Source organism: Mustela lutreola, chromosome 1, assembly GCF_030435805.1.
Source record: "Mustela lutreola isolate mMusLut2 chromosome 1, mMusLut2.pri, whole genome shotgun sequence".
In the NCBI taxonomy this organism is placed as follows: Eukaryota; Metazoa; Chordata; class Mammalia; order Carnivora; family Mustelidae; genus Mustela; species Mustela lutreola.
In genome coordinates this window covers 195,553,280-195,573,995 of record NC_081290.1, presented here as the reverse complement: position 1 = coordinate 195,573,995, position 20,716 = coordinate 195,553,280, and the positions used below count along the sequence as shown (strand labels likewise).

Sequence of the window (20,716 nt, the reverse complement as noted above, 5' to 3'; positions counted from 1 at the left end):
AGCTCCCTGGTTGTTGGGAGAATTCAGTTCCTTGAGATTGCAAATCTGAGGTCCCTAGTTTCTTGCCAGCTGATGGCGAAGGGTCGCCCTTGGCTCTGAGCCTTTGCTCATCCCATGGTTTCCATCTTCAAAGCCATTAGGACGACAGTCTCTCTCTGGTCTGCTGAGATGAGTCTTCCATGGAAAAAACTAATCAACGGAGTGGCTATCCTACCACCTTTGTCATGTTCCATCAGATAGAGGCACACACATTCTGCATTTTGTGCTTTAAACTTTTCCAGAACTTTTGAAGAAGACAGAGGAGGAAGGGTTTCACAGCACAACTCTGCAAGCTGTTCTTTGATTTTCTTCAGCTCCCCCACCATATGGCTCTTTCATTCTCTCTTTCCTTCCTGACTTCTCTCCCCTCTGCTTGTTACCCACCCCCCAATTCCTGTCTCTTTCAAAAACATAGCAGTTTATCTTTTTGTTCCTCAACCTTTGATGCTTAACCTTACATCCCACTCCCTGTGATGTATTTAAATCTTTTTCTGGCTAAAGACAATTCCCTAAGAGGAATTTTGGTGCCATTTGTTGGAAGACTTCTTTTCACTCTGCTACCAAAGACGATTTACAGTCTAATGCAAGAAAAGATATGATTCAATACCAGGAAGTGAATGGAGAGAAAGAAAGGAGAGTGTTAAATATAAAAATTACCACTGATCACTATGGTCAATATGGCCAGAAGCTCTCCAGTAAGATCATCAATGCCAGTGCGTTCTTCCTAGAGCCTGGAGACAAAGAAACAAGCCAGCTGGGTGGAGATGTTCTTAAATCTAATAGTCGAATTATTAAAATTGGTACTTACCTACCAATGTGTGTGTGTGTGTGTGTGTGTGTGTGTGTGTGTGTTACTTCTTCTTGCCTCTACAATAAAGTAACTTCAGGAGTCCTCGGTTGGACTTACATAAGAGTTTCACTCTGGGCATGTTACTTAACTTCTTTGTCCCTCCACTCCCTCATCTCAGAAATGGAGAGGTGGGAAAAGGTAATCCTGAATGTCTCTTGCTGTGGAGTGAATCTACTGTTCTGCCCTTCCTGCAAGACCTTCAGTTCTCTGAAGTCAGAGCTCATTTTTATAATCCCCCAGCCAGCTTCCCCCGCCCACCAGCATTTCCCATAAAGGTCTATGTAGAGTGGTAACTTATTCAAAATAAGGCATTGCCTCCTGTCCTGGGGGTGGAACACTTGTGAGTTTACGTTGACAGGTGTGTGTGTGTGTGTGTGTGCGCATGTGTGTTTTGGGGGCTCCATTCTGAGCCTCAAGGGCACCATCTGGGTGCTCAGCACAGACGTCTGAGTGCAGCAGGCTAGGGCTGCCATGGGTGCAAGGGTGAGGAGTCCAGTCTCAGCGCCCCAGTGGGACCAACGAAGAGTGGCCGGAAGCAACTGTGCACAGCAGAGCCAAGAGGACGGGGCCACACTGCTCAGGAGGGGACAGTGTCTTTGGAAATGCATCTGTGAAGTGCTCAGAGGAGAAACGGGCCCAGGTCTTGGCTAAGGAAGGGCATTACCATTGGCAGTCAAGCAGTCCGTCTACATCATCTACTTCAACCGCTGCATTAAGCCTCACTCAAAAGTGGGCCCAGTGAGGAGGCTCATAAGAATGAAGAGTTACGGTCCCTGCACCGGAGAATCTCCCAGGTTAATGAGGAAATGGCCTCAGTAATATTTTCTGATCCCAAAGTGGGACACACAGACCTGATGTGGGAAACAGAGGCAAAAGAAAAATGATTAAATTTCCTTACCCACTGACAAGCCCTTAAAACAGGCAGAGTGACATTCCTCTAGGGACTCAACGGCCTGGCTTTGCTAAGGGCAAAGGGCAATCCTAGCCTGTATACCCCCATCCAGGATCCTGTAAGTCTACTTTAACAATTCCTTTGGAAACTCTATCTCTAAACCCTCCAAGATAGCGTCAACAATCATTCCCAAGCATATGGCCCACTGATATACATCTAAAGGGTCTCACAAAATGGTTTTATTACCATGAATAAACTCCCCCCCCCATAATAGCTGGCCCCTCAAGGTCCTGGAAACCTTGCTTCAAAGATTTCTTAGAGACTTAAGCCATCCCTCACCCCCTCCCAACTTGCAAGTATATAATGGAACACTCCTCACAAACCCTGGGGGCAGCAGCTCTTTCTGCTCTTGGGTCCTGTCCCCGTGCTTTAATAAACCACCATTTTGCACCAAAGACATCTCAAGAATTCTTTCCTGTCCCTCAGCTCCGAACTCATCAGACGGACACGTATAAATAGACATTTGACGTTGAAGAAATGTAATACTTAGAATCTGGATATCCCCATAAAATCAAAGACTAGTCTACCCTCAACAATTAGATGAGACAGACACACCCAAGGAGCATATGCAAGGTAATGGAGGACAGCTGAGATAAACGTTATGTTATGTGTGGAATCAAGTTGGCTTGACCTTATGTGTATGTAACCCAGTTGCTTATCTGATGAGGAAGGCCCTCCCCACCCCCACAAAGTGAATCCCAGTTATTTCTGGGAATTCACAAAGATGTGCCTCATATGTACTCCCAAACTGGTCTGTCAATGGTAGTCGATATTTGGTGCCCTCCCTGCCCTCACGCCCCTGTCCCAGCTCCCTGACCTTGTATCCAGTCGCTTAAGGAGTGCCCTGGCCCCCCCATCAAGTTCTCATCCCTGTCATATTCAGCAACTGTTTGCTGAGAACCTACTATGTGCCCGGTCCTATATTAGGCCGTAGGACTACAGAGACCAGTACAGTAAGACAGTCCTTCAATCAGAGCCCTCACTGGTTGAAGAGAGAAAGATGTGTAGGCCCATAACATAAGCTCCTTTAGGTCTACTCATCTTAGAAGGACGTGGGGAAAAATTGCAGGATTGCTCCTTGGATACCCAGACACGCAAAGCAACCACAGTCCCTTTATGCCTTTGTGGCTGGCTGCTGTGACCTGCCACCTGTGCCCCCTCACGGCCCCCAGGCAGCAGAGAAAAGTTACATATGAATCCATCCTGGTAAACTCATTCTGACCCATCTATTTTGACATTATCTTGAGGAGGCTTGGTCACTGCTGGAACAACTTATGTAACTACTATTCAATGTGTTTAGTTCCCTCCCCCAACCCAGCTCCTGTCTAAGGAGAGTTGGGGTGAGTGTATGCGGTATGGCTTAGGAGACCTCGTGACAAGGACGGGAGCTGGGGTCTGTGGACGCGCGTTTGGCATTTTCCCTACTCCCTGCTGAGCCACATGCCGACCCTTCCCAAGGCCTGGCAGGTCCCAGGTGTTGCCAGTTCTTTGTCCTCTGGGCACTTCTCAGTCCCCTTAAGGGAGCTTGTGAATACTTTGGGTCTCTTGTGTATTCTGTATGGATATAAGGAGCTTAAGGTCCACCCCTAGGGAAGGGGAGGGGAGGATGCTGAGAAGTTTGATTCCGCCTAGGTCTCCAGCTCTCACATTTTTCTTGCCTTCGTCCTTCAGGCTAAAAAAAGGTGGCCTCCAGACTTTCTATTTCCTGAACATCATATCCTCCTTTACCCTCAGACAATAAGCCTCAAGGCCTAGCCCTCACAGACACAAGAGGCCTTTTATCTAGACTATACAGCAGAAGAACTCCGTGAGTCTGTCCGCATCCGCAGGTTGCTCGTGATAGCTGGAAGTGATAGTTAAAGGAAATTAAAATATCCTTTGTTCTTTACAAAGACTGGCTCATAAGCCTTTTGTCTTGCTGCTGCCTCTCAAACACTGTTTTAGATGTCAGAAGCTTAATCTTGACTTTTTCCTTTTCATTGTAGGTCTACTGAAACCATGCTAACTTTTACCAGAGGCAAAAGTCTAGGGAAAAGTCATAGACACAGAAATGCAAAATGGGAAAAAAAAAAAAAAGGAATCTTTATGTATTTCAGAATATTTTTTTGGAGTTCCTTCCTGAAGTTCAAAACCAGTGCTTCTCTCCTTGACTCTCCAACCTTTGGCTCAGATGAGCTATGCAATGAGTCTTCCGTTCTCAAAAACTGGCCTACTCAGGCTTTCTCCAATATGGAACAAGACTCCTTTGAGAGGGAGCTACCACATTTACAAGACTAAGACCAGGCTCGGAGACAACCAAGAGAGGAGCTGTAAACTTTGATCTCATCAAAATATAAAGATTGCTACAGGAATGAAAGAAAAGAAGAGGCAGTGGGGTTGCTTTTTTTTTTTTTTTTTTTTTTAAGTTTAAAATGTTACCTAACAAAGAGTTTCCAGGGCCCTCCACTGTACTGAGTTATTGTTGATTCTCTCAACAAATCCCACAACGAAGTTACATACCCTACAAAGAATATGTGGAATTGGAGGCTTAAGGAGATTGTAAGCCCATCACAAGACATCACAGTTCATAAGCACACATTCCATTGACAGCCCTCCCGAAGAGGTGTGGACACAGTAGTCAGGGGTCAGGGGTCAGGGGGAGCGAGGATACTTCTCATCACATCCTCGAGACAAGAGGAGATAAGTAGGCAGCAAAGCTGCTAACAGAACCAGGATCCTGGCTGTTAGAGTAGTACCTTCATCTGTGTTCTGACATGTTCCAGAAAATTGGCTGGAGGCAGGGGAGTGAACAAAGTGGTTCCTGGAAAGAGGTCCCCAGCATCTATGTGGTTCTGTGATAGGAGAGAGAGTGCCAGGCAGGAAGTGGACAGGTAGGAAAATAATAGAATTCGAGCCATTTTCCAATCTTCTTCCTAGGGGAGGAGCAGGGATTTTCCATTTCTTCAGCGGTTCTCTGGAGTCTATCTTTCCCCGGGCTTTTTAAAAGCTCCTCTCCCTCCCTTTTCGGAGCTTATTGGAGGTCTGTCCCCGGCACGCGCCCTCCTTTGCAGGAACACGGAGCGTGAGGTGGAGACAGGGGAGGTTGGGACACAAGATCCAGTTCAGTGTGTGTCCCAGGCCAGTCCCCTCACTGAGCCCCAATCCTCATCACCCCCTGGTAGGTAGTGGGGCTCAGCACAGGCAGGCAAAGAATGGATGGGACCCATCCGATGAGAACCCGCACTGAGGATCATATCCTAAGCAGATACCCCCTTCCGACCCGGGGATGTAGTGCTTTGAAACTAGAAAATGCCTGGTCTGAAAGAGAGGAAAGAACAAGTCCAGCAATACACAGGGCTCTGTGTATTCAGAGGGAAGTTGGCAGGGTTGTGCTCGGGCAGAGAAACTCCGAGTGGTACAAAGGGACGTGCCCAGAGTGGAGAAATCATGCTAATTGTGTGCGCCGGAGCTGGAGAACGCCACCCAAAATGAAGAGAGAAAGGGGAGCCCCATCCAGAGCCTTCAGTGCCTTGAGCCTCACTCCTTTTGTCTACCTTCTTCTGATCCAGACAGGTAGGAGACCAGAAGAGTAAGAGAGGGTCTGGAGAGGGGGCCCGCAATCTGCAAAAGGGAGGGAGGAAGAGCTGAAGGTCAGAATGCATTTAAGGTGGGAGGAGGGGAGAGAGCTAAGCGGCCGTGGGAAGCATCTCAGTCAATTCAGGCATTAGTGTTGAATGTATTTCTTCATTCTCTGTGCCTCCCGCCCGGCCCCTGCGCCCCTCCCCCAAAAGGCTGCATGACTTTGGAGCTCCCACGGCATTCAGTACATTAGATAGAGGGCAGTGGGCCATTTCTTATGGGATGTCTTGTTGGCGTGGGCCAGTCCGGCGTTTTTTCCAAGGGATCATGATGGGGCTTGGAGAGGTGGGGGAGATCTGGGTTTTGTGCCTCCCCAACCCCCACCCCGGCTGCCCTGAGTGTAAAACAGCAAAGGAGATGAAATAAGCTTGGGAGATAATGAGCCATTTGGTTTTTGGTTTTTGGTTTTTGGAAATCACACTAGTCTATCCATAACTCACCCCATGCCATAGACCCCTACCTTCTGTACTGCCCCCTACCAACTCCTTAGAGAACCGATCTTACTTTAAATAGATGTGTGTCTGTGTATGTGTGTGTGCGGGCATGGGTGTGTACACACACACACATACTCACACTACTCCAGAGAGCCTGGCAATTCACAGTTTACTGGGGCAAACCGATGCAAAGATCATTCTAATAAAATGCAGAAACTCCCATGTGTCTGATACACAGAAGAGGCCCGGGATCAGAGAGATGTCACCTACCCCATCCACAAAGCTGGTGCTCGTGGTGGAGGGTGGGGTGGGGAGGCATATTTGGACAGGCGTCCTGGGAATGTCCGCACTACATTTTAAAAGATGAGAATACTAAATAGGTGTGGGAACGGGCATTATAGTTGGGGAAATGGGCAAAGGTCAATATTTTGAAATGGCACCATGCATTTGGGGGCAGCCCAGCCACTCAACTTAGCTGGAGAGGAAAATGTGAATTTGGCAAGAGCCTTGTAAACCATACTAAGGAACCTGGGACATAATCTGTAAACAGTGAAGGGGGAGAGTGGGTATTGGATGGTTTGTGTTTCGGAGAGCTCGTTCCGCGGCGAGGCATTGGGGAAGAAGCTGGAGGCAAACGAGATAGGCAGGGAAGCCTGTACCCATTTGCTAGGACTGCTGGGACAAAGAACCACACACTGGGTGGCTTAAACAGCAGAAATGTCTAGTCTCACAGTTCTGCAGGCTAAAACATTGAGATCAAGGTCAGATTCTCTTTGGGGTGCTAAGGAAGGATCTGTTCCAGGCCTCTCTGCTGGCTTTAGGTAGTTCCTGGGCTGGGGCAGCAGAACTTCTCTCTTTACAGGACATTCTCTTATGCTTGTGTCTGTGTCCAATTTCCATTTTTTATCAGAACATGAGTCATACTAGATTAGGGGCCCATTCTCCTCCAGTATGACCTCATCTCAGCTTATTACATCTGCAATAACCCCATTGCCAAATAAGATCCCATTTGAGGTACTGGGGGTCAGGACTTCAACATACCAATTTGGGGCTGCGGGGGGGCACAAGGTAACTGATAACAAGACTATTGTGATAGTTCAAAAGAGAAATAACATGAGCTGGAATTAGGATAAAAATAGGGGGAACAGGGCATGTGGAGACAGTATTTTGGAGGGAAGGTCGGGACCTAGTGATTGACAGGAAGTGGGAGGATCCAGAGAGGGCAGTAGGATTTCTGTGTGAAACCTGAAGTGACACCTGGGACAGGGTTGGGGGTATGATCATGAGTACTCTCTGTACTTAGGTTGACATGCCCATGAGACATCTATGGGAAATTGTGAAATAGCCTAAAGCAGGGGTGAGGGTGGGGGGCAGAGAGGTCAGCTTATAGGTGAAATCCAGAACAATGAGAATGGATAATATCACCTAGGAGGAGAAAATGGGCTGAACATGGAAAAACAAGTAACCCCAAGTAACCCCAAGATTTGTAGCGGAAGGTAGAGGGGGAAAAAGGCCCTCTGGGAAGGCCAAGAAGGAACAGTGAGAGAGACAGAGGGAGAACTAAAAGACTGTGGTGTCCAAAAAGTTAGGGGAGTTGGGAGTTTTTTGGAGAATGAGCATCAAATGTGTCAAAAACTTCCAGTATATCAAGAACCAATTATAGTTCAACCGTTATTATTATATTACAACTAAAAGGGTTTGTTGGAGATGGCAATTCAGAGGTAACTATTCACCTTAGTGAGAGTGGTCTCGGTAGAAATTACAGTGAGTGGAAGGAACCACCAGAGCTGAAAATACGGAGGCAGTGAATTGAGAATACAAAGTGCACAGGGAAGTACACAAGTCAGAGCTGTCCTTAAATTCTTTCAGGTCATCAAATGGTAAGGAAAAAAGTTATAGAAAGACCTTGAGTGTCAGTGTGACCAGGTAAAAACAAAAGGTGACCACGGATCTTCTGTGTGGGAAAATGTGAGCCAGTAAATAGAGCACAACATAAAAACTAGGCTGATGGGATATTAGTTATGACCTACAATGGGTAAGAGGTAAGTGCAGGCTTGGGCCATGGTATTGCTGAGAGAACAACAAAGAGCTAAGATCCCACAAGGAATTTCTGCCGTGCTCACTATGTTAGGAAAATGCCATCTTCTGTAACAAATATGTTCTAAAATTTAAGTTCCATGTAATAGTACATATTACTATGTAATAGGACAATACAGTTCTAGTCCAGGCCTGGGATGAGGAAGAGCTCTGTTCCGTGAAGTTCTCAGGGACCAAGTTGATAAAGCTCTCTATCAATTCTGACATGTGTTTTCAGTAGTCACCCTGTTACCCTGAGGTTTTTCTCCATTTCTTTCAGGTAAATAATTAAAAAACAAACAAACAAAAACAAAGCAAAACAAAACAAAACAACCAGAAAACGAACAACAGGAGAGAGGTTTTTCTAAACTATAAGTGGTACCTATAAATTCCACTGCTTCTATTGGCTGGAAGTCAATCACATAGCCATATCTAAGTGCAAAAAAGTCTGGGAAATGTAGTTTTCTATGATCAGCACTTAAAGGGGGTAAGAAACACTTGGTCTTCTTTTTTTTTTTTTTTTAAAGATTTTATTTATTTATTTGACAGAGAGAGACTCAGCGAGAGAGGGAACACAAGCAGGGGGAGCAGAGAGGGAGAAGCAGGCTTCCTGCAGAGCAGGGAGCCTGATGTGGGCCTCGATCCCAGGACTCTGGGATCATGCATGCATGACCTGAGCCAAAGACAGACGCTTCAAGACTAGCCACCCAGGTGCCCAACACTCAGTCTTTAATGCTTTGTCCCTAACATTGACAAGTGAGGCTTTCCTAAACTGATCACAGCCCAATTCATGAAACATTCAAACAAGGTTTTTTTCTAGAGGCTAGAACACCGACATACAGACATGAACATGGCATGCCATAGATCTAAATAATCCGACTGGCAACATTTTACTTTCTGAGATCCTAGAACTATTCCATCCTCTAGGAGCCCAAGAGGAAGAAGTCCCTCACCTGGCTTCTATCCATTTAGCCCTAAGATTACCTCCATATTGTAGGTCTTATCTTTTTCTTCTAACAGAGAGTTATGTATGGAAATGCATTTAACCTAAGGATACAGTTTAAAGAACCTTTAAAATGTGAATGAACCCATGGAACCAGACTCCAAGATCAAGAAATAGAACACTTCGGCACCTCAGAATCATGTGCATTCTATTTCAGTTACCGTTGCCCTCCAGGGTTACAGTGGTATCCTAACTTCTAATACAGATGAATTTTGCATGTCTTTGAACTTTGTATAAATGGAATTGTACGCATGCATTCTTTTGTATCTGCTTTCGCTGAACACCAAATCTGTAAGATCCATTTGCGTTGCTGTTGAAATTGTTATGTGTTTGGTTTCAGTGCCTTATAGTATTCCATCGTAGGAATATACCACAGTTTATATTTCTATTCAACTTTGATAGACACTTTGGTTGTTTCTAGTTTGGGGCTCTATTGAGACAGTTGTTAAGATACTCTAGTACCTGTCTTTTGGTGAACAGGTGTACGCATTTCTTTGGGGATATGCCTAGGAGTCAAACTGCTAAGTTATATGTGTGTATTTAACTTTAGTAGATATGGTCAAACAATTTTCAAAAGTGATTGGATCAATCCACTTTCCCACCAGCAGCTCCAGACATGCCACATCTTCACCAGCAACTATATGTGTCTCTTTTTCATTGTAGTCACCCTAGTGAGTATGAGGTGGTATCAAATTATGGTTTAAAATTCCTTTTCCATTATTATTATTAAGGAAGTTCTATCTTTTTCATATCATTAGTAATTATTTGGATAGTTAGAAGTACCTCTTAGAAGTACCTCTTCTAAGTCTTTTGCCCATTTTCTACTAAGTTTTCTGGATTTTTAAAAAAGTATTGATTTGTAGTTTAAGAAATATGCTTTGGATACAAGTCGTTTGTAGGATATATGCCTTGTAAATATCTCTCATCCTGCAGCTTGCCTTTCACTCTCTCTCTCTCTGTTTTGCCTTTTACTCTCTTATTGGTATCTTCTGATGACAGAAACTCTTAATTTTATTGTGTTCATGTATCACTTCCTTCTTTTATGGGTTTCACTCTTGTGTCCTAAGAAATCTGTCTGCCTTCAAGGCACAGAGATATTCTCCTATGTTTTCCTTTTTTTTTTTTTTTAATGTTGTTTTACCTTTCCCATTTAGATCCATAATTGATGTAGAATTGACGTTTGTGTAAGGTGTGAGGTAAGGATCAAGATTCATTTCTTTCCTAGATGGCCTGGCACTATTTATTGCAGAAAGAATCCTTTCCCCCCCCCAGAGCACTGAAGCATCACCTTTTCATAAGTCAAGTGGTCATATAAAGTTTATTTTTAGACTCTCTGTTCTATTCCACTAATCTGTTTGTCTAGTCTTGTGCACTATCACAAGGTTAACCTCCTACAATTTTGGTTGGTTTTGTATTACATTTATAAGTCAGTTTTGGAGAGTTGACAGCTTAACAGCAGTGCTTGTTCTGATCTAAAACAGGGTAAATCTCTGTGTGCCATCTTAATACCTATTAGCTATATACACATCACTGAACATCTATACACTTTAAAGTACAGATAGAAAGCTACAAAGACCTCTCTCTTCCTGGATCCCAAGGGCCTTCTTCACACTTTCTGTTTCCTGGCTTTCTCCTGTGTTCCTGAATGACTGACACTTAAAATGAGTTCACACTCTTATTGGCCCTTGGAGGTCTCAACAGGATACCAACAGGAGAACCCAACACAGTAACCTCAACAAGTATGTAATCAGTAGGGCACCTATAGGACAGGACAAAAAAGGGGCTTATTCTCAGAGCATTGATCACTAGGAAGAACATTAAAAACCAAAAGCAGAAAGCAAAATGTTTTCCCTTTAGAAAACCACACTATGTGCTACCCGTGGATTCTTTTTCTCTTTTCTCTCTTTTTTCCATCCTTTTTAAAATTAACATATAATGTATTTGTTTCTTCAGAGGTACAGGACTGTGAATCATCAGTCTTATCATAGCACTCATCCACCCCAGTGTCCATAGCCCAGACACCCTATCTCCTCCACCTCCCCGCACCCCTCAGTTTGTCTCCTGAGATTGAGTCTCTTATGGTTTGTCTCCCTCCCTGGTCCCATCTTGTTTCATTTTCCAACCCCTTCCCCCCATGACCTCCCTGCCCTGCCTCTTAAATTCCTTATATCAGAAAGATCATATGATAATTGTCTTTCTCTGATTGACTTATTTTGCTTAGCATAATACTCTCTAGTTCCATCCACATTGTTGCAAATGGCAAGATTTTGGGGGTTTTGATGGCTGCATAGTATTCCACTGTGTATATATGAACCATATCTTCTTTATCCATTCATCTTCTGATGGACATCTGGGTTCTTTCCATAGTTTGGCTATTGTGGACATTGCTGCTATAAACATTCACCATCCTTGGATTTTTGTATGCAGTTCTGCTCACTTCACCTCAATAATAATAATAATAATAATAATAATAGAATTGGAGAAAGGTCAGAGAAGGGTATCTGTGATGGCCAGAGGGACTTCTTTGTGATGATAGACCCAAACAAGACAAAAACCCATAAAAAAGGATATAACTTCAGCCCATGGTGCTCATGAGTATGGATTAGGTGTAAAAGACCAAATCCTAGAATACCTGTTTGGCATCATCTCAGTGACACTTTTAAAAGGAAAATTTCAGGCAAATACTGGTAAAAGGAAAACTATGCCAAGCATAAAGGAACATAGAAAAATGAAGAGATGATGATTCCTTTAAAGGAAGAGGCTTTAAGGGAATCCAAGGCCACTGGCATATACATTCTCATATTTTAAAGCTTAACATTATTTGGTTGTCACTGCTGGACAAAACCCTCCTTGAGAGAGGCCACCTATCAGTATGGCACAGTTTAAGTTGACAGGTAAATCTTGCTGTGATGTCAATTTCCTTTTGTTCAGCCTCTAGTGGGAACAGAGACTTTCTATATAATGATGCCTCAGAGACTCAAGGACCATGATTAAGTTAATCACTTCTCAAGGTTGAATAGCCCTAGCCCCTTTTATTTCCACTGTGGATCATAGTTGTTACAGCCATTTCCTCATTTCTGTGTCCTGCTTTGGCCCCTGTCCCAGTTCTCTGTGTCCCTTGAAAGTTGTAGAACCCTGAACTTAATACCAACTCTAATTTTGGCTAGAGTTTTTGGAAACAGGGTTTGCTCAGCAAAATACTTTCTTTGTTAACTTCTCGGAAAGACTGCTCCATTCATTTCTGAACATGTGTACATACATCCCTGCGACTCATGGTCATACCCATGTTCCTGCACACAAGAAAGGTGCCCACCTAAAGGAAGCCTAAGGCAATCCATATGCGGTAGCTTTTCCAATGTTTTTATGCAGAAGAATCAAATTTAAACTGACAAAAAGAACTGATCTGAGCTGGGAAGACATCACAAAAGGACCATAGGACCTTGTACAGGACACAGGGGAATCTCAAGGGAGGGCCAGAGAAGATGAAAGGGAGGGGGAATCCCTTCCACTTTTCCTTGGAGCTGGGACTGTCACTTCCCAACCTCCTGGATGGAGAACCTCAAAGTTTGATGCAGGACGTTTCTGCATATACAACCCTCACGCATACACACCCCACTGCTTCCAACTGTGTCCTGAACAGAGGTTCCCCAACCATTTACTCATTACCACCATGGCCTTTAAAGAAACTCAATGACTTTTCTCAGGGCCATCTGAAGTCCCACATACCAAAGTCTATTTGCCTATTAAGGGAACTCTGAAAACTTGTTTTTCTAAATCAAGCCAAACCTGAGACCTCGCAGTGGCTAGGGAAGAAATCCCACCTAAACAATCACAGAGAGTGCCTGGGTGGCTCAGTGGATTAGGCCGCTGCCTTCGGCTCAGGTCATGATCTCAGGGTCCTGGGATCGAGCCCCGCATCGGGCTCTCTGCTCAGCAGGGAGCCTGCTTCCTCCTCTCTCTCTCTCTGCCTGCCTCTCCGACTACTTGTGATTTCTCTCTGTCAAATAAATAAATAAAATCTTTAAAAAAAAAAAAAAACAATCACAGAAACTGAGAGCTGGAAGAAATTTGAAGTATTATGTGATCAAATGGATTTCAGTCTGATACACAGAGCCAGCGGGATTCCTAGTAGTGCCCCAAATTATTGGGGAGGACAGGAGTCTGGTCCCCACCATCTCTTCTACCAAATCTTTGAGCCAGAACTAGACTTTGTTTTCATTCTTATACATGCTTTTACGGGAAAAAAATATCTTCAATAAAAAATATTTGAAAATATTTGATTTTGTCCATCTACCTCCCCCAAATCAAAAATCCTCTTGATAACAAGCCTAGGGGGTCTCTGGGTGACTCTGTTGGTTAAGCAACTGACTCTTGGTTTCAGCTTGGGTCATGAGATCCAGCCCTGCATTGGGTTCCATGCTCAGGGAGGAGTCTGCTTGAGATTCTCTACCTCTGCCCCTCCCTTGCTCTCTTGTGTGCTCTCTCTCTTTCAAATAAATAAATGAGTCTTTTTTTTTTTTTAAAGAATATATCATAGTCCTACATATGGCAGCTTTAATCATTCAAATAGTCTCTTCCACTTTTAAGGTTTTATGGTTCTAACATACCTGGCAGGTAAGGGATCATAGAATGCCAGAGTTGAGAAGACCCCTTGTGATCATCAGGGCTCACAACCTCCCTATGCATAGGAGGAAACTGAAAAAGCACAAAGAAGTGAAAGAACAGCAATGGGCCTTTCCTCGACCCCTTTCAAAGGTGATGAGCTCACTCCTTAACAAAGAGCTTGTTCCAAAAATGGACTGAATAGGCTTATTACATTTGCTTTGATCTCCATAACTCACCTTTTAGTTTAATGCCCTCCTGGTTTGGGCTGGGTCCTTTGAGCTCAAGGAGGAGAATAAAGAAGGGAAAGGTACAACTTAACTTCCCCCAATTTAAAAAATAGTAGCAGAGTGGGAGAGTGGGAGAAAGATACAGGGAACTTCAGAGGCAGTGACCATCAGAGAGAGCAGCTGGGGGTACAGAGGGACTGAGAACCTGACCTGTAAGTGTCTGTTTAGCTAACCTCAGCCCTGCTCGCAACTGACGTCCTCTCCAGAAGACCTTCCTTTGGGTAGTCGTAATGTTCTACAAGGACATGTTACACCAATGAATGGCATCGGTTCAGGTCCCAAAGCCCCCTAAGAGATCTCTGAAATATGAGATCCAACTCTAGATGGGATAACCACTGGACACGATGGCAAAATCCCAGAATGGCAGGGCTGGAACAAGTGGTTGTAACATCAGGTTTGCCACTTATTTTACCTACCTGAGTCCCAAACAGAGAAGTGACTTCTCCTAGGTCCTAAGTCAATAATAAGGTCCCAAGTCTCTGATGTTCACTCGTGTGTTCTCTCCACTACATGACAGTAGGTGATGTATGTGTTGTGCTTTTCCTTTGTGAACCTGATGAGGAAGTTCTTGTTGTTACTTGTATCCTGATTTTCTAAATGAGAAGAATGTGGCCTAGAATGATGGCTTGCCCAGGTCCACATAACCTGAAATGGTAGAGCCCAATCTTACAAGGTCTTCTGATTCCAAACTCTTTGTTCTGCCCATCCCAAATCCCTCTTGTATAGGAGTTGCCTGTTGGGCTGGGGCCTGGGTGTATTTCCAAAACCAACTACTCAGCTGAAGAACTGTTCAGCCCTGGGCAGGCCTAGTAAAGTGTTCCTTGCCACCAGGGCAAGGAAAGAGGAGACTCTCAGTATGAATGAAGAAGGGCCCCTAAACTTCCCCTTTATTGGCACTGTCTTGTGGCACATTCCCTTCTCTATGAATCTCTGTTTCCACGCTTCTCCATTCCCTACTTTCCCAATCCCCAATCAAGAAGCAAATCTGACAAACTCATCCTGAGGTCTATGTTTTGCTCGTTGATACATCCCCAGGACACAGAGCAGTACTTGGCACATGGGAAGTTCTCAATAAATGTTTCTGTGAATGGAGCACATAGTGTGTGGGTTAGTTGGAGGTCTTCCTCAAGAGAAAGGTACTGGAGAAAACCACCAGAGGCAGAGAGAGGGCCAGTGAAAAGAAGGACTGAGGGCAATGGGATGGGTGTGAGGGTGATGGAGGATCAGAGAGGCCCAGAGCTATCATGGGTATGGAGATGGCATCAGGGCTAAGAAGGAAGGACTGACAGGGCATGAGGAGCCCAGAGGGTGAGGCATGAAGACAACTGGGGACATAAAGGATGGAGAGGGTTAGGGAGCCAAGGGTCTGATACTGCCTTCTCCCCATGGGTGTCCGTCCACAGAGCCGCTGGAGGGGGTGAACATCACCAGCCCGGTGCGCCTGATCCATGGCACGGTGGGGAAGTCAGCCCTGCTCTCCGTGCAGTACAGCAGCACGAGCAGTGACAAGCCCGTGGTGAAGTGGCAGCTGAAGAGGGACAAGCCAGTGACCGTGGTACAGTCCATTGGCACAGAGGTCATTGGCACCTTACGGCCTGACTACCGAGACCGCATTCGCCTCTTCGAAAATGGCTCCCTGCTTCTCAGTGACCTGCAGCTGGCCGACGAAGGCACCTATGAGGTTGAGATCTCCATCACGGATGACACGTTCACTGGGGAGAAGACCATCAACCTCACTGTGGATGGTAAAGTGCTCTGACAGGGACGGAGACGGGACTGGTCCTGAGATTTGGGCAGGGACTGCCCAGTACACTAGCCAGATCCCGGACATACCAACACAGAAACCACTTGGGAGCTGAGAGTGAGACAGTCGGGCATCAGAGTTTTTTGGCAGACAGGACACAGCTAATGCACATGGAGTGCTTACTGTGGGCCAGAAACTAGTCTAAGTGTTTTGCATATCTTGACTCATTTAATGCTGATAATAATGTAGGCATAGTTAATATAACTTACCCCATTTTGTAGATACAGAGCCTGAGCCACGAAGAGGTTGACTAACTTGCCCAAGGTCATACAGCTGGTATGTGATAGAGCCAATACTGGAACCCAGACATTTGGAACCTAGGTTTAGCCCAACTGAAATAAGTTCCAGGCTGGGCCAGTTTCAAGACATCTTGAAAAGGCATTTGAGAAGAAGGAAGGGAAGGTTTGTGAGGGCAGGGACCATGGCTGTCTTATTCAGCATTGTACCCTCTGTGCTTAGTATGTGCTCCACAAATAATCGGTAAAGAAATGAATGAATGAATGAATGAATGGGTGGATTATGGGGAAAGATTGGACTGATGATCCCTAAAGGGCCTCTCAGACCACAAATCGAGTTGCAACATGTTGGAAGGCGGGGAGTTACGAAGTGGAGGGGAGACACTGTTTGGCTCCGGCTCACAGGCTCCCCCACCTCTGGGACTCAGTGCCCATTTCCAGGCCACAGGTGTTAGTGGCTTCCACCACTGTGCTGGAGCTCAGCGAGGCCTTCACCCTGAACTGCTCGCACGAGAACGGCACCAAGCCCAGCTACACCTGGCTGAAGGATGGCAAACCCCTCCTCAATGACTCGAGAATGCTCCTGTCCCCTGACCACAAGGTGCTCACCATCACCCGCGTGCTCATGGAAGACGATGACCTGTACAGCTGTGTCGTGGAGAACCCCATCAGTGAGGGCCGCAGCCTGCCTATCAAGATCACCGTTTACAGTGAGTGCCCTGTCTTCTTGCCCTTGGAACTCCAAATCCTGAGAGGTCGGCACTGTGAGGGACTGAGGACAGCCCAGACAGAGGTCCCCTAGATGGGGAGAGAGAGGCAGGGATGGGCCAGCTCTCCACGGAGGCCAGCAACCGGTGGGAAGTGGGCTTAGCCAGCTCCGCCTGCCATAGGCCAGCCAAGCCTCTTGGGGCTCCTTTTCTCTTCCTTCTGCCACAGGAGCTCTCCTCACCAGACTTGTTCCCCTCTGAACCCTTTCCTACCTCTCGACCTCTCTCTCTCTTCCCAGGAAGAAGCTCCCTCTACATCATCTTGTCCACAGGAGGCATCTTCCTCCTTGTGACCTTAGTGACAGTCTGTGCCTGCTGGAAACCCTCCAAAAAGTCTGGGTAATTCTTCAAGTTCCACACCCTGAGCGCCCTAATCCTTCCATCCATCCCCACCCCATGCTCTAGTCTTCTTAGTCTCTTAAATGCCCATCCCCCCAGGGCCCTGCACCTCTTTCCCCGGAGATCCCTCCTTAGCCTTGCACATCATGCATATGGAACTATACATTCTGGGCTCACAACCCCCAACAGCCCCTCCCCTCAAACAATGGTTTCCCTTAGGGCATCTTTTTTGGGCGGGGCATGGGGGTTGTGGTTAATGAAGTGCGTTATGATTATCCGCAGTTTACAGATAATAACACTGAGACTCAGTGTTCGGGGACTTGCCGGCGATGCCAGCCACAGAGGCGACTCATTCTAAAGCTCACGGGCTATTGCCACTCCCGCTGCCCCCAGCCCATCCTCCTGTTACAAGGCCTCTCTTGTGGCCACCAGATTCCTCTCGCGACCCTGCCCCTCAGACCCTCCCCTGCTCACACTCGACAATTCTGTTCAGAGGCTGCTGGGTTGCTTTGCAGGAAGAAGAGGAAGTTGGAGAAGCAGAGCTCCCTGGAATATATGGACCAGAACGACGACCGTCTGAAACCAGAAGGTGAGCTCCCAGCCACCCACTCACCCATCCCATCGGCACTCAGATCAGTGGGCTGCTGGGAAAAGGCAGAAGTGGGCCGCAAGGAAGCCAGCTGTGCAGGGCCCCTTCCTCCACCAAGTGCACGAAGACTGCAGAGCAGGGAGACGTGCAGCCAAGGTAGGACCCCAGGTATTCTGGATCCTTTGGTGGAGGTTGTGGCGGGGCCTTGACCGGCTCCTCGGGGAGCGAAGAGTGTAGGTGCTGGCTGGTGGAAAGGGTCCTGTACGGCGCCAGCCACCCCCACTCTTCGCTCTGCGCAGCGGATACCCTCCCACGGGGCGGCGAGCAGGAGCGGAAGAACCCCATGGCTCTGTATATCCTGAAAGACAAGGTGAGTACACTTGGGTCAGTGCCCCACAAACACACAGTGAGCCCTACTGCGTTCCGGGGTGCCATAGCCACATGGAACTGATCTCTCTTTATAGCACTCCGAGGAACCGGGAAATAATTGTGTCACCCGCCCTTTAGGGCTCAGAAAAATAAGGCTGACAGAGGTGAAATGACTTGCCCAGGATCAAACAAGTAAATACACATTAAGTGGCAGATCTAGGCTTCTAGGTCTCTGGATTCTAACTCTGATGATTCCCCCACTGATCTACAACGGAGTCTGTCTCAGGCTGGGCCAGACAAGTGGGAAGAGGAGACTAAGGGCACAGAGCGCTCAAGTTAATGCATGTCAGCATTTACCGAGCACCTGTTACCTGCCAGGCACCACGAAGGGTCTGTATGGCCAGACCTCTGTCTGCCGTCTTGCACCGAGTGGGAGAGTAGAGGGAACCCTGCTCCTTCAGCTCCGTATGCCCAGCGCCCCCGACGGGGCGCTCACCCTGGCGGCGCGTGTCCTTGCAGGACTCCCCGGAGCCCGAAGAGAACCCCGCCCCGGAGCCTCGGAGCACTACTGAGCCTGGCCCGCCGGGCTACTCTGTGTCGCCGGGAGTACCCGGCCGCTCGCCGGGGCTGCCCATCCGCTCGGCCCGCCGCTACCCGCGCTCCCCCGCGCGCTCCCCAGCCACCGGCCGGACGCACACGTCGCCACCCCGGGCCCCGAGCTCGCCCGGCCGCTCGCGCAGCGCCTCGCGCACACTGCGGACTGCGGGCGTGCACCTGATCCGCGAGCAAGACGAGGCCAGCCCGGTGGAGATCAGCGCCTGAGCCTCCTCGGGACCCCCGGGGTGGGGGCGCGCCCTGCAAAGAGGCGGGTGCCCAGGGAAGGCTGGGGGGGAGGGCGCGACCGCTGCCGCCAGGGGAGGTCCCCGCGAGGGCGCGGGGGTCTCGCGTGGGGGCCAGCCTAGGCATGGGGACGCAGTGGGGCAGCCAGGAGTGTCTCAAGTGGTGAAACCGGGTCGCGTTTGCTCCTGGTTTCACCGGCTGTGTTCTCAGTGGGTATGGGCTGTGCCCTTTTAGGACCATATAGATTATTAAATTTCTGGCCCAATCCCCCAAGAGTCTTATGGAAACTAACATCAGTAACCTAACCCCCATGACTCTCCTGTGCTCTTCCTACCGAGCTCTGTGCTCCTACCCACCTTCCTCCCCTCCGAGCCAACGCCTGTTCCCGGGACACTTTCTTGGCAAGCTCGGATTAGAGAGGCCACTTACCCAAAAGGAACAGCTGTCCTAAACTTGCCAGTTAGTGGGTGCACAGAGGACAGTTCTGAGCATCCGGGAAATTATTGTGAAGACAGTGCCTTATAGCGCCCTGCTCTGGGCATCTGGTACCTGGGTGCGTACCAGTTGGTGAGGCAGGAGTCAAATTCATTCCTTTGACCCCTGACCTGCGCCCTAGCAAGGGCAAAGGATTCAACCCTCCAGAGCTTGATGTCCTCCCAGAGCCTCGGTCAGGGGCTACCAAGCATTCTTTCCTTCTCTATTCCTATAGAGAAGGAGGTTCTCACTCCCGTGACCCAGAAAGCTAGATTAAGTGAAGAAAAAAAATTGTTTTAAACCCTCACACCTATGCCTTCTCCCTAGCTTCCTTACAAAACAAGCCTTTCAAACAATCAGGATCCCTGGGAAAGGTCCTTGGGCTTCCTTCAGCTCTAAGAGTGTAAGGTTCCAGTTTGCAGAATGATGGTGGGGAAGGGGAGGAGGAGGAGGCTTACTGCTGCCCACAATGGTAAGGAGACAAACTCCAACGCTTGGCCTCCAGCCTCCCACCTGCCTTGTTCCAGGATACTTAGATCCCAGGAGATAGGACAAGGGCAGACTTGCATAGAAGCATAGAATTATAGAGAGGTTGGGCCCCTGCATCACCAGGTTATGCCCATGTCACTGCCTCTTGAACAGTTTGCAGGAGACACAGTAATCTACTGTGTGAGCAGTGAGGACAATTAAAAATCTGTAAGAGAAGGAGGGCATCTGTGTTCTAACCTCCCGTCCCTGATGCCTGTAGGGGTCCTTGCATCCCTGGCCACACCCCAAATTCCTGAGCTCCAGCCCCGACTCTCCACCATCCTACAGAGAAACACCCCTGTCCCCAACCACTCCACACTGGGGCAAGTTTTGTTCCAGCCGCAAGGGCAACAACATTTCTAATTGGCCCCCTTCACCCTTACCTCGACAGCATGCCCCCCCCAGCTCCCTGTCCCCGTGCACTTCTCCAAGGCTCACTGAGCAGGTGCCTTTGCGGCTTTCCCTTCTTGGCCAGAACTGCTCCCCTAACTTTGGGTTCTTCATCCAGAATGAGCTCCTGCCTGCAGGGGAAAGTTGCTCAGGCAGGTGGAAGATGCAGGGCTTGGAGAAGGGATACAGGCTGTTCTGTTTTGGGAGGCAGGGTTGAAGTAAGGGGGGGAGGAGAGCATGCTATACCCCATGGCTTGGGGCTAAATCCCTGAGGGGCCAGCTTCCCAGGCTCAAGCCAAATCTGCCTTAAATCTGGGGTTGGGGGGATAAGTAAGGAAGTGGTTTTGTTTTTGTTTTGTTTTGTTTTGATCTTCATCTTTGTATTACCAGCATCTAGCAGAGTGCCTAGCACATACTGGATGTTCAATAAACTTTTGATGAAATGAAAGGACAACTTTATTGCACTTAAGCAAAGAGAACAAAACAAGGAGCTTAAAAAAGCTAGTCATTTCCCTT

General features: G+C 47.5%; 1 protein-coding gene across 2 annotated transcripts; it reads left to right on the top strand.

The window, feature by feature from the left end:
- The first annotated feature begins 4,992 nt into the window (after window positions 1-4,992).
- Window positions 4,993-20,648, top strand: HEPACAM (hepatic and glial cell adhesion molecule). Of its 2 annotated transcripts, none has more exons than XM_059183825.1 (7): window positions 4,993-5,393; window positions 15,268-15,609; window positions 16,333-16,614; window positions 16,911-17,010; window positions 17,526-17,755; window positions 17,899-17,969; window positions 18,488-20,648. In XM_059183825.1, the coding sequence occupies exons 1-7, from the start codon at window positions 5,033-5,035 to the stop codon at window positions 18,788-18,790; spliced, it is 1,689 nt and encodes a 562-aa protein (XP_059039808.1). In that variant the 5' UTR covers window positions 4,993-5,032; the 3' UTR covers window positions 18,791-20,648. The 2 variants fall into 2 exon arrangements, with proteins under 2 accessions (XP_059039808.1, XP_059039812.1); XM_059183829.1 differs by having other exon boundaries at window positions 4,997-5,393; window positions 17,526-17,599.
- Window positions 20,649-20,716: the final 68 nt, after the last annotated feature.